The 16,361-nt window shown below is 51.6% G+C and overlaps 1 protein-coding gene across 1 annotated transcript in view; it reads right to left on the reverse strand.

Annotated features, from left to right (window-relative positions):
* Positions 1 to 1,508: 1,508 nt before the first annotated feature.
* COL6A1 (collagen type VI alpha 1 chain) overlaps positions 1,509 to 16,361 on the reverse strand; it is a 69,386-nt gene continuing 54,533 nt past the window's right edge. Inside the window, exons 26-35 of the mRNA XM_074968228.1 lie at positions 16,290 to 16,355; positions 13,901 to 13,936; positions 13,059 to 13,095; positions 11,127 to 11,135; positions 10,092 to 10,225; positions 7,710 to 7,819; positions 6,739 to 6,925; positions 6,120 to 6,294; positions 4,363 to 4,392; positions 1,509 to 3,422 (exon numbers count right to left, since the gene is read on the reverse strand). Of these exons, the coding sequence (XP_074824329.1) occupies positions 2,812 to 3,422; positions 4,363 to 4,392; positions 6,120 to 6,294; positions 6,739 to 6,925; positions 7,710 to 7,819; positions 10,092 to 10,225; positions 11,127 to 11,135; positions 13,059 to 13,095; positions 13,901 to 13,936; positions 16,290 to 16,355 (1,395 nt within the window). The 3' untranslated portion in view covers positions 1,509 to 2,811. The remainder of the gene's footprint in view (positions 3,423 to 4,362; positions 4,393 to 6,119; positions 6,295 to 6,738; positions 6,926 to 7,709; positions 7,820 to 10,091; positions 10,226 to 11,126; positions 11,136 to 13,058; positions 13,096 to 13,900; positions 13,937 to 16,289; positions 16,356 to 16,361) is intronic.

Raw genomic sequence — 16,361 nt, forward strand, 5'->3', positions numbered from 1 at the left:
CTTACAGGATGAGGGACAGTACCCTGGGAAGTAGTGACTCTGAAAAAGGTTTGGGGTGAGGTGTGCTGTGGTGGATAATCAGCTGAACGTGAATAAATAAGTGCGCTCTTCAGTCTAGTAGAGAAAAGTATAAAACGATCCCATGTCTGGAAGTTGAAGCTAGACAAATTCAGACTGGAAATAAGGTGTAAGTTTTTAATAGGGAGAGTAATTAGCTATTGGAACAATTTACCAAGTGTTGTGGTGGATTCTCCAGCACTAACAATTTTAAAATCAAGGTTGGATTTTTTATTTTCTACCAGCTCTGCTCTAGGAATTAGTTTGGGGCAGGTCTCTGGCCTGTGCTGTACAGGAGGTCGGACTAGATGGTCACAATGGTCCCTTCTGACCTTAGAGTCTGTGAATCTATGGAGGAGCAGCTGTAGCTGTGGTAGGGGAAGCATCGCAGGCCTCAAAATATCACTGTATTGCTGTGGGGCATTGCTTGGAATTTGCTCCAAAATGCTTATGCAAGTGTGGTGCAGGTTGAAGGGGGAGGGCTAACCAGGGAAAGAAGGTAACTGTTTACAGCTGACTGATTCATGATGAGGGCATGGGAAGAAGTGGGTCATTTTATTTGCTTCTGCAGGAGTGGGGGAATTGGTGGCTTTTAAAACAGGAAAAAAGTCTGAGTCCAGATCTTCAGGCCTCTTTGGAAGCCTTTGTGTTGTAGCCTCGTCTCTCAAATCTTTCCCACTGTTTCCGCAAGGCCCAGGTCACCGCAAGTTGGGCACCGCAAATCAGTGGACTCTTATGACCTTAATCTCTCTGTGCTTCAGTTCCCCCTCCTTAAAATGGGGCTAATACCCACTCAATTCCCAGGTGAGCTAAACTCATTACTCTTTGCGAAGCACTCAGACACTGTAGTGATGAACCCAGGCGGTAATTATCAATTCTGTCGCTGGAGCAGGGTTTGACTAGGCAGCAGGAAACAAAATCTGGGGGCACCCATTAAACAGTGAGAAAACGAACTATTGAACAGCTGCTCACACAATGAGCACTGTCCCTCCTGTGCCCTGAATGAGGCAGGGAGCCCGTGGAAAAGTACTGTGTGACTGGAATCAAGGACTGTATCAGAATGCATACATGAAAGGGGGCCGAATTTAAGTTGCATGGATGGACCTTAATTCCAGCATTTCCTCAGTGCTCAACTCTGCAACCTTAATGTTCTTTTAATGTAATATTTGTATGTGCAAGAAATACATTGACCAATAGATCCCTTGGACATGGAACTGGGCACATTTCTGAAATCAGGAAATCCAACAGAGACCATTTTTGTGAGCTATAAACACTGGTTCCCTTCCCTTGTATTCATATGCAGCGTTCCCATGCAGCTCTGTAGAGACTCACAGATCACCACAGGCTCTTGTGTGATGAACTGGGAGTTAGCCACACTTTCCATGCAGTGGCTCCTTCCACAAGGTATGAAATTGTCAAGCTAAGTCCATCTCCCTGGGTTCCATTTACACACAGACAGCCTGCAAACAGGACTGTGGGAAACCATTTATTTGGACAAACTCTTGACGTGGAGACATTTCAGTAAAACAGGCATAAAATAAAACTAACTGGTAAAATGAATCTTGGTTACAGAGTAAAACAGACTGCAACATTGGCATCATCAATGGCCTTCCTTTTCGAAGCACGACTTCATAGCAAGAGCACCACTGGGAACACTGAATGAAACTTCTCCAAGCCAATCCACGTCTTCAGCGTGGTCTTGGCAATTACTGTGTAAACATATAGGGCAGATATCACCCAGGTGAGGGTAGCACCTTTGTTTGTTACCATATCTGATCCCAAACCCAATGAAGCTAATGGCAATCTTTCCATTGACATCACTGGAGTCTGCATCAGTATATAATACAATGTGCCTTGACAGATTTTCCAGAGGATATTTTGGAACACAACAGATCATAAGATCACAGGTGGGATTTCCAGCTTTGTTACGTGGGAATGAGATTAGCTAGCACAGGAGCACTGTTACCTTGTTCCTCCACTGTTTCCCCCTCTGGTTATTCTCCAACTCTTTTTAAGTAAAAAGGTCCAGTGGGGTTGGATTTATGCCCCGTCGAATCCCATTGATATGGATGGGAGTGCGTGGGGGCCAGCTGTGCTTCATCACCTCCACTACTGCCCTGGGAGAAATGGATGTGCTGAACAGAGTCTAACCCATGGCACTGAGAGCCGTTTGCACTTTGGACCCATCTCCGGCACCGAGATGCTGAGGATGGTTTTAAAGCCCATTCGTCCCCCACTGAAGCAGGAGATGTGAAACAAACCTGCCAGCCATGACCATGATCCTACCTCTCTACTGGCCAGAGAGATGTTGGCACTTTAAAGTTTAACCTTAAACATGGCACTGGTGCGGTCCCTGGAGAATGGGGCAAGCAAAGAGCTTTAATTTGAATAAAGAAAACCAAAAATTTGTATGTAAAGTGTGTGATCAATCTTGTAAAACCGGGCAAGTTCTTAGTGGTCTTCGTCTCATCATAATTCACCCCAGGGATCTGTATGTGTTCTGAAGGCTAGTAGCTAGGCTGCCCCTGTGTTTGTCTGCTGTGGGGACTCAGAGGCTGGGGAAGGCAATTCAGACCCAAGGGGAAGAAAAGGGAGCTCCAAGCAGGGGCAGGGGGTTGTGCACAGACAGACTCTGGCACTATGGCTTTATATAGAAAAACAAGTTCATCAAGAATATTGCTAACTTTTTCATTTTTAAGAGACGCAAAGCATACACAGCCTGTCCTCTGGGCTGGGGGAGGTCCTCCCTGCCGCTCAGTCAACAGCCATCTTCCTGGAGACTGTTTGGTAGAAGACGCCTCGTAGCAGGGAGTTGTAGTCAGGCACTCGGAAGAGGTGGCGCTCCCCATAGGCCACATCGTACTCTGTGGTCTTCCCAGTAACAAGGACCTGGAGGTTGGACTCGTGGGCTTGGCTGCCTACCGCCAGCACGTATATCTCAATGTCCTCCCGCTGAGCCTCCTGCACTGCCCTCTCTATGTCACTTCTCGTGATCCCTTGAGAGTTGCCATCTGAGAAGATCAGTACCCTTTTCTTGGCGCCGGCCCGGGAGGACTGCCGGTACAGGTTGGTGACATACCGGAGGGCGGCACTGACATCTGTGGCATCATTCATAAACTCCATGCCATCAATCACGTCGGCGATCACCGTGTAGTTCTGCAGAAACTGTGCCTCTAGTTTCTGCTGGGTCTTGCCGCTGTACTGGACGACGGAGACGCGCACAGAGACCTTCGAAGGCATGTGCGCTGTCAGGAACCGCTCCGCCTGCCGCTTCACAAACTTCTTGGTGAGCTCAAAGTTCCGACTCCCCACACTGGTGGAGCTGTCCACCAAGAGAGTGATGTCAGCTGACTCTTTGAAGGTGACTGCATCGAGAAAGGTTCTTTGTTATTTGCATGGCTTATCCTCCCTAATTGCTCCCCTTCCCCATCAGAGTCCAGTGGACACATTGGTTGTCTCAGGCTTCCTGCTACTGAAGACTCAAAGAATTTTGAGTCTTTGCCTCTATGCTCTTCCATCTATGCTTCCCTGGGTTTCATCTCACACTTTATCTTGCTCTTTTCTATTGGCTTCTCTCGGGTGGATTCTCAGGTCTGTATGTAGCTTGAAAAACCTATAGTCATTTAAACACACTAGGCTGTTTTCCTTGCCCTCCTGCTTCCTTTTTTGTCTAGGAGCGTGAATGCCTTCTGGGGCTCTGATTTGTTTGATCCAGCAGCCTCCATTTTGAGTCTAAGGATTTTTTTACTTACTTTTAGCTTTAGGGTGTTCTGGATTAAACTCCACATTAAAAAAATACCCTTTTCTAAAGTTTGCTAATTTCTGTACCTGTCCCTCCCCAAGAATTCTGACCCTAATTCCGCCGTGGTCATTATTATGCCATGGTTCACCTGTGGCTGCTTTCTGAAGCAACTTCTGGGTGTCACTTAGGACTAAACCAAGAATGGCCAGAGAATAGCCACAGCTCCAGCTGCTCTGAAGGCAACTATTCAGTCTTCTCTAGCCCTCACTCCACTGTGTCATTTGTCCAGCGAGTCTGCGGGTAGGCAAATTCCTCCATTATCACTGTTGACCTAGCTGCCTCTTCCTCACCACAGTGTGCTCTCTATCGGAGCCAGCAGTACAGCCCGGCAAGCCTACAGTCATCTTTTGGACTCAGAGACAGATCCTGCTGTGTGGTCCTCTCCACTCAGAAACTGTATCTCAGATTCCCTGGCACCTCCTTGGCACAGTGCTCCGCCCCCACCTCTGTGCCCCCACCTGCCCTCCTTCCTGGGCTGCCTCTCACGAGTCGGAAATACTCACTTGTGCAGTTGTAGTCTGGACATTTCTTCTCTGCAAGAGAAACAAGCAAAACAAACCACCTTAAATCATTCCCCTCCCTCAGGAAGGGTATTTCTTGTCTAGCCCCCAGGCCGATGGTGTCCTCCTGGCACCCCGCGATTAGAACATTCAGTCGATGCAGGGCCCCATCCCCCAGACAGTACTCCACACAGTACTCGGCGTTTATAGCCAGATCCGCAGGAGCGGGCTGGGGCTCCCTGCTGCACACCCGCCGCCCGTTAAGTCACCGTGGCGCAACACAGTGCTATTGCCCGATGCCCAGGATGGCTCTCCCTGATGGCAGTGGCGTCACCAGGGCAGTCGCCCCTCGTTTGATTGCACGGTGCCATGCTGGATTTCACGGGCAGGCCGGACGCGACGCCCAGCACCACTGCCAGGAGCGCCAGTTCTTCTGCTCCCCGAGTGGCGGAGAGTGAGCCCCACAACTGTGGTGCAGCTTGGTGGTCCCTGTGGCTAGGCGGCAGTGACTGATCCTCAGGGACAGGCCAGGAGCCCGGGAAGGACTCAGGGAGGGGCCGGGCTGCGAGCTGAGGCTCCCTCTGTTCCAAGAGGAGGCAGAGCGTGTGTCTAGCTGGGTACGTGCCAGGTGGCAGTGTTAATGAAACAACCCCACCGGAGCTTAGCACTCGAGCGTGGGCATTGCCAGAGCAGGTCGGGGAGTGGCGGGCAGGGCCTCGCCTTGAGAAGGGAGCTCTCCACTGGACCTAGAAATGGGTCTCAGGAAGGGCTGGGCTGTCCCAAGGCTCAGCGTGGGTGTGCAGGGCGGCAGGGAGATTATAGAGTTACCCCAAGCCCACAGTTGTGCTAGGGTACCTGGATTGCAGTGCCAATGTCTAGAGTAGGCCAATACCACCCCCCCCCCCCCAGCAAATGGACATGGAAGGACCGGAAGGCCCTGGTACTTTTAGTCAGGGATTGGTCCTGCTTTGAGCAGGGGGTTGGACTCTGTGACCTCCTGAGGTCCCTTCCCACCCTGATCTTCTCTGATTCTATGATTTCGACCATGATTTCCAGGAAGACTTTACCACAGCCTCCAGTTTTGTGCCTGTGTTTTTAAACCTGCAATTAACTGTGGGCACATTTGACAGCACTTGGGCAGGTAATTGCTGGATTTAGTGGTGAAATCACATTGCTGTGATTTCTTATTTGTACTGTGGTAGCGCTTAGAGCCTTGACTAGCTTGAGGCCTCCCTGTGCTAGATGCTGCGTGAATCTATTAGACAGTCACCCTACGGCACAAAGAGGCAGGTACACAATTGAAAAGTGCTTTTGAATCACAGGGTCTAACTGCAGTGCTACGTCCTGCCAGTGCAGTGTATTGTAAGAGGGCCACTGTCTGCTAAAAAATCCCTTGGCTGGAGAGAGGCTGGCAATTTGGAAACATCTAAAGATTGTTGTGATTGATTTACCCAAAGTCCGAGACATTTCAAAATGGTAGAACCCCTCATTTATCAGACTCCTGAATCACCTCCGTTCCCCTGACTTCAGAACACAGGCTGCTCCCTTTCGGAATAACAGCTGAGAACATGATCAGCTGGGACCTGATCAGGCCGTGACCACCCCTCCCCCATTAGCCCCTCGGCTCCCATTGTGTATTGCCCCCCAGCATCACTTCTGGCTCTCCAGGAACACTACAGACGGGTAAGCAGCATGTGGACACCATCCCACAGCAAGGCTCGGCTGGGTCACAGTAACGCCAGCGGAGGACGGTCACCCACCTTGGCAGATACGTGAGGTGACGTTCTGGAGGAACGTGTCATCCAGCAGCTCAGCGTAGTTGTCCACTGGAAGAGAGAATCCTGAGTGGTTGGATGTGCCTTCACACGCAATGACACCGAGCTGCTCCGAGTTAGGGGATGCTTGGAAGATGTCACCTATGCCCAGGGAAACAACCTACGGGGCAAGCACAGATTCGTTACTGGTGTTTAACGGGTTGGTTGTCACTCTGTCTCTCTGTATTACGGTGGTGCCCAGGTGCCTTCAGTCAGGCTCCGGCTCCCACTGGGCCAGGTGTGGCATGAACTGTATGAACATGAAGAGTTTTCTAATGAAGATGACCAGCAGACAGGCAGGGGAAGAGGGGTGTGATCCCAGCACACACATCACATACACACTAGTAGACGTAATTAATCGATAAGTGCTCATCAGTTGCACTGACACGAACTCTCGCTGTCTTGGTGGTTTGAGCTAGCGCGCACTGGCACCAGGAGCGTGGGCGTCAGCTGCACCCGCGTCTGCCTAGACGGTCACTACTGCTCAGAGCAAGGCTGCCCTCTTCCTCTAGGGACCCTCCCTTCTCGGGAAGCACCAGCTAGCCTCAGGCCCAGGCTTGCCTACCTGGGTGTTGATTTCACAGAGTGAGGAGAGCGGGGTGGGGTCCCGCAGCGTGTCAGACCGCCCGTCTGTGATGACGATGGCCACCCTCTTGTCGGAGGCAAACCGCGACAGCAGTTTCTCCTTGGTGAACTGAAGGGCCTCCCCTGTGTAAGTGCCACCCGCTATCCAGTTCAGATTCTTCACGGCCCTGCAAACAAGCGGCAAAGGGAGGTCAGAGCTAACAGGCCCTGGTCCTAGACGATCCTCTCCCCCTAGACTTCAGAAGTCAGATGAGTTCACAGCTGGGAATGAGCTGCTTTTGGGGCTGATGTGCTGGCATTACAAGACAAGAGGGGTTTGCTGGGCTGCTTTATATTTCATGGCTAAATCACCAGCGAAAGCAAAGACTTCTGCTCCCAGGTGGAAAGGACTGTCAGTCTTAATCTGGGAGAGCAAGTAGGGGGTTTGGCCTTCACTGGCACAACTTCTTGCATCCACACCACGGAGAGGGCTTTATAGCCCTATGTAGTCCGTACATGCCAGCCACGGGTATAATCTCTTGTAAATGGCTCATGATATGACGAAGAGCCGAGCACTTGTGGAGATGGACACGGCTCAGAGCTGTCACTGCAGGATGGGGTTGATTGGGTGGGTTGTCAGGCCGAGCTAAGGAGAAATACAGTCGCTAGGGACTGTGGAAATAGCATGCCACCCACCTCTGACCACCACCCCCTGCCTTTCGTCTCAGCACATGGGGACAGGCCCTCCAACGCCCCGCTGCTGACTCTGGGTGTGTCTCCACAGTGGCGGGGAGGGCTGTGACACACCCACAGGTAAGATGCAATTAGTGTGGTGCTGCTTTTTCCAGCAGCAGGACTCAGCGATGCAGGACCCGGGCGGTGCTACGTGCAGGACCGTAACTGCTCGGTCTGGCCCTGGCGCTGGTCTCTGAGCGGCTGACCGAAGCCCAGCTCTCAGGCCTATCGACTTACTCCTTCAAGGTTCCGATGTTGTTGATGTTGGCATCGCCCATAGCCACCAGCTCCTGGGTGTCGTTATGGCTGTACTGCACGACACCCACTCGGGAATCCCCTGGTTCAAACTGTTGAGCAATGGTGAGACATGAATGGAAGTTGTGACCAAGGTAGGAATTTTCTGTCATATATTTAAGAGTTATCTGCATGATTCTGTACCTATCACCTGGGACCAGGGAAGCCGCTTGTCCGATATTAAACTGGACAGTCCTCTTCTCGTTGGGTGTGTCCCCCATCCAGTACTGGGACAAAATAGGACATGGTTCTGTCCGGTATTGGACGGGGGCACCGCTTCACCCCTTCTGGCTCTTAAAAATCCCCCCCGGTCCCTGCAGGGTGAGCATACACACACTGACACACCGTTGGACGGGGGCAGGCCCACGCTGTTCCCGGAAGGCCCCGAATGTCCGGTTTTCCAGGGACATGTGAGTGGCCCCCCTACCTTGGCATCCATTGTGGGGGAAAGAATTCGTGTTCTCCGTAGGCCACGGGAGATCAGCCTAGGGACTTGAGACACAGAGACAGTAGGACTCCCAAGGACTGACGATTAACTCCTCGCTGCAGATGCAGCTGAACATGGGAACACAGCCCAGCTGGGTCCAGAGAACAAAGAGGTGTAGTGCTGAGCTCTCAGGGTACATAGCAAAGAAAAACTCGCGGCTGGCCTGTGCCAGCTGATTTGGGCCTGAGGGGCTTAGGCTGCGGGTTTCACTGCTATGTAGACTTCCTGGATTGGGCTGGAGCCTGAGCTCTGGGACCCTCCCACCTTGCAGGGTCCTAGAGCCTGGGCTCCAGCCGAGCCCGGAAGTCTACCCCGCAGTGACACAGCCCTGCAGCCCAAGCCCCACAAGCCTGAGTTGGTTGGCAGAGGCCAGCTGTGGGTGTCCGAGAGACACTGGCCTCACCTGGAACTGACAGACAACAAGACAGAGAAAGGAAACCAAGATGGTTCCTACAGCAGCATGGGTCAAGGGAGCGCTGGCGTTAGTCAGTACAGATGATGTCTAACCTTTGCTTCTCTCTGCTAAGCGAAGGGTTCTGTAAGCCAGGTGCCCAATAGATGGTGACCTGGTTTTGAGACGGCTGCTGAGTGTCACTGCAAATATACGCAGGGAGCTCTGTACCCAAAGGAGGCGGGAAACAAGCCTCTGGCAGGACTCTGGCATGGCTGGACTCACTGCAAGGAGCCATGGAGAGCGACAGGGATTGCTGGCACCCGAAGGCCCAGTTTCAGAGCTGTGGAGGCCAGGGCCTGCTCCATGGAACTGTGTGGGTCCTTAGGGCCTGGCACACTAAACAGGTCACTACCAAGGGACAGGTTACAGGCTGGTGCACGGACCAGACCCGGTGGATCTGTGACAAACATCGTCAACCACATGTTAGCGAGAGGGTAATGCATCATGGGGCCCAGAGACAGCTCAGAAAGACCCAGCTGGGAACCCATTTTGTGCCTGCGGTGCCTAGGGATGCTGTGGCTCTGGCCTGCTCAAGAAGCCCCTACACCACATCACTGACCCAGAATGAGTGGAGGGAGGGCCCCACTTCCAGGCCCATCCCCTGCTGCTGGGGAGGAGAGGGCTCACCGTTACAAGTCCAGGTCTATACTCAGCAATGGGATCTCCCCTCCTCTCCTTCTTCGTTTTGTTCCAGCAGGACGTGGTGTAGGAACAGATGGAGGTGGCCAGGAAGGGCGTTAAAGCACCTTTGTGCTTCCCTGAATCTTAGCCCGGCCCCGGCATAACTTAGAGCAGCGTTGGACGGTGTTTTTGCGTCCACTCAGCTGCCACAAACTCCTAGAGGCCATGGTGGCGGCTGAGAGTGGCCTCAGCACAGCAGCCCCCTTCCCACACTCCTCTCCCAGGCACTGCCCCCTCACTTCCCAGGACATCTACATGCGGCTTAGGAGCTTAACGGCAGGAACCCATGTTTGAACATCTCGGCCACAAGTGCATTAGCTAGGGAGGTTTGTAGACTCAAAGGGAGCTGGAACGGATCTCCCCATTCATCCAATCCAGCCACCCAGAGAGCGTTCCTCAGAACAAGTCCCCTAAGAATTGGCTATTCTGAGGCAAGGGAGACAAGCCCATGGCAAAGAGTTCTGGAGAGTGCAGGATTGGTATGTTGTATTAGGAGTTTGGGCTGCCGCTGCTCTGCTCAGCTAGGAAGGAGCCCCCTGTAGTTACATGTGATTTACCAGCTGAGCCTTATGTTGTCAGCACACAAGTGAGGAGTGTTTGCCTGGTGTGTGAGTCTGCACTGTGTGAGGTGGCTCAGTCCCTCCATTCTGCATGGGAGGGAGATTTGTACGTGCACACAGTACACGTCCCCTTGAAAACTCACCTTCACACGCTCATCTTTGCTCAGCCTGTCAATGACTTTAATGATGAAGTCCTTGGCAATCTGGAAGTTCTGCAGGCCGATACTCTCCGAGCTGTCCAACACGAAAAGCACATCGATGGGGCCGCATTTACACTCTGCAGCAAAGCACAGACCCAGAGGGATGTGTGTTAGAAGGCCCGGCTGCTTTGACACAGCATAGCGCAGCTTGCACGAGCCCGTGGAGTGACAGCCAGTGTCAGTCCATAGTGACGTGCTTGCTTTGCCAACAGAGAAGATGTAGCCCAAAAGCACGCAGCAAAATCACCACACGTAGGATTGGAGATTTAGTTAGCTAGTTATTCCTTTTGATTTCCCCATGGCCTCTCCTGACCTTTAAATGTTCTACCCGGCTTATTAAACACACAGGCAACATTTCAAAGAGCCCAAACTGCACTAACCAGGTCCCTTACAATTCTCATTTCTTCCAGCTAGCTCTCCTTTAGGCCCCGGTCTCAGCTACAGATTGACTGGGCCATCTGGGTTTGGTGGGGAAGCTCCACCACTGGAAAACAATTTTCCTCAGCCACACCCTGCTTCCCCCTCCCGCCTTTGGGTTCCTAAACCACTCCATCAAGACACTGTAAAGGGAAGCGAAATGGCAACTCCCTCATCCCAGGGAGGGGAGGGGAGGGGAGGGGAGGATGTGGCAGATCTGGATTTACATGTGCAGAACTGCTGTCTCTTTCAGTAGAGAAATGGTGGGAAAAGGTCTCCCAGAGCATTGCTGGCCATGGGTCATCTGGACAGTTATCTTCTAGAGATACAGCACAGATGCATGCTGGCCTCCTTATCACGAGTGCCAGAGGCCCTCAAGCTTTCCCTGCTACAATTCCTGCCTGGTTCTGAGGCTGTGTTCTCTGAGCTCTTTCGGCACGACCAGACTGAATTGCCTGGCTAGTTACTGTGGCTTCAAGTACTGGAGCAGGAAGGAGGTGGGATGGAAAGGAGCAAAAGAACCAGGAAACATTCCCAAAGAGTTTGTAAAGTGACACTCACCGCAGCAAGCTGGAAGAAAGGGAGAGAGAGAGAAAGTTAAAGCAGAGTGTACTGAATGTTCTTCCCCACAATAACTCAGGCAGTACAACTGCAAGAGCTGCCATGAAATATTACAGCATGAGTGATGGACACAAGGACATAGCAAAATTACAGTGTCTCCATTCAATGCTTCCCTCACATCTGGTGCATTTCAAAATATCTCCTAGGTTCAGAACGTGTACGTTCTGCAACAGGCCTAAGCACCAGCTAGACAAGAGGGGTTTTAATGAAAAGATTGACGAGCCTCAGGGAATGTGTGTGGAGAATAAATTACTACCAGATGATACCAAAACAGAATCTTTCAGGGAGTACCCAAACACATGTCTGCAATTCAGTGGAATGGCCAATCATTTTCTAAACAGAACAGGACGTTTTAGAATAGACTGTGTACAAGGAATTCTGCTTACTTGTGCTGAATACGGGCTGGGAAATGTTAGTTCAAATTTAAAAAAACCAAACCCATGCTGTCACCATGCACTGAAAACTTTCCCAAACACTGTAGATAGCGTCTCTTATCACATTCTGCAGGTTTGGATGCATTAGGTATTAGAAGGTTTGAAACAATTTACTTGGCCAAGTTCCTTTCCTAGGTACAGTGATTTATTACTTTTAAAAATATAAATAAATATAAACCCAGAAAGATGAAGCAATTGTCAGTCAGGGTGCAGACTGCAAACTCAGCTCCCCAAACACTGTGAATCCCTTGCTGGCCAGGGTAACTGAGCACTACATGAAAGGCAAACAGCATCATACTCTCTGGTAGTCACAGTAAGAGACATTAAATCCCTTTTTTAACGAAAAATATTAAGGGCTTGATTTTCAAAGTCAGAGGCATTCAAAAATACATGCAAAGATGTGCACATAATTTGTATGTGCAGTTACCAGGAGCACGCACAAATCCAGTGTTTGCATGTGCAATTCAGGTATTTGCATGTGTCTCACTGGCCGCCACCAAGTACCTGATTTGCACATGCAGTTGCAAAAATGGTATGTGTAAATTACACATGCCTTTGCACACAAGGCATTAAAAATCAAGCCCTGACAGTCTGGGTGGCACAGGGGTTGCCTTACGGAGGGCAGTATACAAGTGTGAGTGTCTGCATTTTCAGATGCTCTCCCAGCTGCAGATAGTGTTAGACCATGGCTGAGTTGCCAGACCCTCTGGCATGTTGGACAGGAATGGTGCCTGCTTCCCCATCTCTGACCCTTCTGCAGTGACTAGTCCCATGGTTCATTGTGGGTGACAAGTGGCAGAAGCTGGTATCACCATGGGTGACTCCTTGACAAAGTAGCGATGCCTAGATTTTCCACCCGTGCCATTTCACTCCACCCAGCTAAGTGGAGGACGAGGGTCTGAAAGCAGGGCCCTCACGCCCCAATGCTGTCAGGGGACTGGCTGGCACACCAGGATGGCTAACCTGCCACCCTGGGGTCATTCTCCGTCTGCTTTGGGCACAGGAGCGGGTCTGAGCGGAAATGCGCCAAATAATGGGCTTTGGGCTCTACTCTGGCAGCACGTGGGCACTGCGGGGTCCACCCAGAGGCAGGCGCACTGGCCCCAGGCTCCCTTCAACTCCAGGGGGACAGAGCTGTGCTCTGCCGTGCACTGGGGTGGCCAGCATGGGCTCACGATGCAGCACGGCTGCCGCAGCTCAGGAGCAGGGCACGCGCCACGCTTCCCTGGGCTTTGCTCAGGTTTTCACCTCAGGCAAGAATCTGTTTAAGACGTTTCTCTCTTTCCACGGGGGTTTCCCTGCAGCAACACTGGCCGTCATGTGGGCTTGTCTGGCAGGTCACTACCCAGGGGCCAGTCCCAGATCAAGGCCTTGCAGGTGGCTAGCTGGCTTGGCAGGCTGCCTGCCTTCCCAGACCGACCAGGAGCGGGATACTCACAGCACATTCTCATGATGATGTCTAAAATTTCACATTCCTGAAAAGAAAGGAAAAGAAATGCTGAAGGGCCAGGTGCAGACTGACTCCCGACCCTGCCCTGCCAGGAGCGACCGCTGCCCTGTGTGAGCGTCACAGACGGCTGCACCTGCAGCCTGGGCATTTGCTAGACAGCCGAAAGGGGAATGAGCTGCAGGGGGCATTTCTGAGTCCACAGCAGGTGATCGTCACCGCTCTGGAAAAAAGCTATAAGATCTGTTGCACAGGCCAATGGCAGAGACTATGTGGCCGTTTCCATCTTGCTTTATCACTGCAGCAATGGATCTTACACCCTGGACACGTCTGGCCGCTCCCTCCCCTCTCTGGCAGCGAGTGGAGCAGAAGTAGTGTCCCAATCGCAGCATATGCGACAAGCTCATTAGTGTACCAAGAAGTCATTAATCTCTGTGAAATCACAGTCAAAGGCTGCCAGTTCTATTACAGTGGGCAGGTTTCATGGAACCCACATTGATGCTAAGGGGTGAGGTATATGGTTGTTGTACCCTCTTCAGTGGGAGGAAACCCAGGCCCTTACAGCTGCTGGGTCCCAACAAAACACAGGGCTTCAGACTGGTGGAAAAGACCGATTGGAATTACTGGGAGGGCATGCTGGGAGGAAGACACAACTGGGTTTGGCCTCCTTCTGGATAAGCCCTGGAGTTTACACAGCCCTACTGGGGACTTGCCCTGCACATGCTGCTGTCTAAGAACCTTCTAAAGGAACATGGTTCCCCTCAAGCCATAGCACAGGGCAGCTGAAAGACAGAGAAGGAAAGCAAGCAGTGCACACAATCGGTGTCACTCACATCTGGTCCTGTAGGCCCCGGGGGTCCGGGAGGTCCCTGTCAAACCAAGCATTGAAAAGACGGGTAAGAGAGGAGCCAGAGCTATCTGCAGTTCTCTCCAGACTATCTGCTGTTAAACCACACAGAGCAGAGTCTGGAAAAGTAGCGTCGCTCCCAGGACTCAGCTGCTGGAGCTGAGCTCTGAGCAGGTCCATCTGCCTGTCTGAGCAGGCCCATGGAGCCAAGCCACAAGGTAAATCATCAGAAGCACTTTCCCAAACCACTCCAGCTGTGTAATGAGGAGCCATTTGCTGTGGCAGCTCCCAGCTTCTGTGCACCAGCCTTATCCACGTTTGCCAGACGAGGCCAGAAATGCACTGCTAAAAAGAGTGGCGTTTCTGCGGTGGGAGGGAACGTCCCCTCCATCTCTGTCAGAGCCATGGCACCCTCCTCCCTCTCCCCCTGACATCAGAGCCAGTGGCCAGCTAGGGCTGGGCATGCTTCCGAGTCTCGTGATACCACTCTGCCAGTGGCTGGAGCTTGACCACTGAGCAGCAGCAGCCCCTCCCGCAGCCCCGGGGCAGGTCACTGGCTAGCCTTCCCTGCCCAAGGATTGGGCTCCTTTGGGATCCCCAATGTGAATTAGCTCTCCAGCTGTACAAACACAGTAGAGACAAGGCTGTGCAAAACTCCTGGAGACCGGCCCCAGGCGGGGGTACAGTGCTGACCTCCCCTAGCCACCTCGCGGGCCGCACTGCAAGAGCCTGGGCTCTGCTCAGGACCTTGACGTGAGAAGACATTTGGGGCCACCTCTGGGCCCCATGAATGCCGGGGCACCGTGGGCGCAGGGGCTGCAAACACCAGCATTCAGCTTTGGGAGAGTTTTGCTCATTTTCCCAGGAGGGCAGGGCAAGTAAGGAGTTGGGCCCTTGGCGCTCATCACCCTCCCACAGGCTGTATTTATCAGCTGGGCTCAGATGCCCTAGTGGAGGCATGTTCTGCATTATAGCATTGGCTAATTCAGGCAAGGGTCTATATCCCATCTTCACTGGCCTCCGTCTGAATTCTCCTCTTCAGTAGAGAATCTGCTTGCCCAGGGGAAAAGGAGACATTTATTTTACCCATCAGAGTCAGTGTGAGGTTGCCATAGGCACATGGAAAACTGAACTGGATGTGTTTGGGCATGTGTGGTATAACAGTGGCCCCGCTGTGATCCGTCGGTCCAGCAACATGGTAGAATTCATGCACAATGTACAGTTAGCTCTGGGTGGAATTTTCCACTGGGACGGTTTTCTCTGAGGGAGTTTTCCACTGGGATGGTTTTCTCTGAGGGAAACTACTCAAAATGTAGTTTCTGCTTCACTGAAATGTTCTATGAGAAAATTTCAACTTTGCCAAAACCCACTGTTTTTCTGTTGCAAGTAACGTAACAAACTATTTGGCTTCTGACAGGTTCAACCCAAAACCCCAAGTTTTCAACACAAACTCATTTTGCTGACCTGACCCAAAGCATTCCATTTTGAGTCCGTTCAACATTAAACTACATTCCTTACTGTGGTGTATGCCTCCTGGGAGTTGTATTTCAAGCCCCCTATTCTCTCCTGTGGGTGGGGCTCGCAGGCGGACATCTCTTATGAGACAATGCAGACTCTCCACTGACTAAACTGTGTGGTGTATCACTGGAGTTGCAAGACTGTGGGTGCATCCCGGGAGCTGCAGTACAACCAGGGGAATGGCCCATAGGGGATAATGGAGGCATCAGGCTCCCAAATGACAACTCCTATGAGGCAACGCGCAAAAATGGTGAAACGTGGTTTAATGTTGCACCGAAGTGTTTCTAGTCAGTTTGCAAACTGAAATAAAATATTTCTATTCTGGGAATGTCTCAATGATTCGTTTTGATCGACAATGCTGGAAAGAAATCTTTAGACAGTTCTGAATCAAAATTTTTCAGAATAGTGTGTTTTGTGAAAATTTTTGATATTTCAATATTTCGTCACAATTTGGGACGCAAACAATTGTGGAAATACTGGAATTTCCTGTGGGACCGACATTCAAAATTTCGCTAAGCGCCGCTTCCAATGTCTGTTATAGAGTTCATAGAGCTCTGTCACTGCTCAGGGCTTCAGGCGCTCACAACCGGGTTCAAAACTGGACACAACAATCTCTGTCAAACTGGCCTGCAGTTCACCACAAGCGGGTCAGAAGAGCAGATCAGAAAGCTCCCCGTGGCCCTAGCTCCTTGGTGCTCTGCCCCCTCCAGTCTGCTGTGCTTTTCAATACAAACTCTTTCACAGAGCTCAAATAAACTGGTTAGTCTCTAAGGTGCCACAAGTACTCCTTTTCTTTTTACGAATACAGACTAACACGGCTGTTACTCTGAAACCTTTCACAGAGCTGGGTTACTTACCGGGGGGCCTTCTGGGCCTCGGTGACCCTTGGCCCCTTTAACGCCTTTGGGACCAGGGTTGGGATTCTGGAA

The sequence above is a fragment of the Natator depressus genome, chromosome 11, assembly GCF_965152275.1.
Source record: "Natator depressus isolate rNatDep1 chromosome 11, rNatDep2.hap1, whole genome shotgun sequence".
Classification (NCBI taxonomy): Eukaryota; Metazoa; Chordata; order Testudines; family Cheloniidae; genus Natator; species Natator depressus.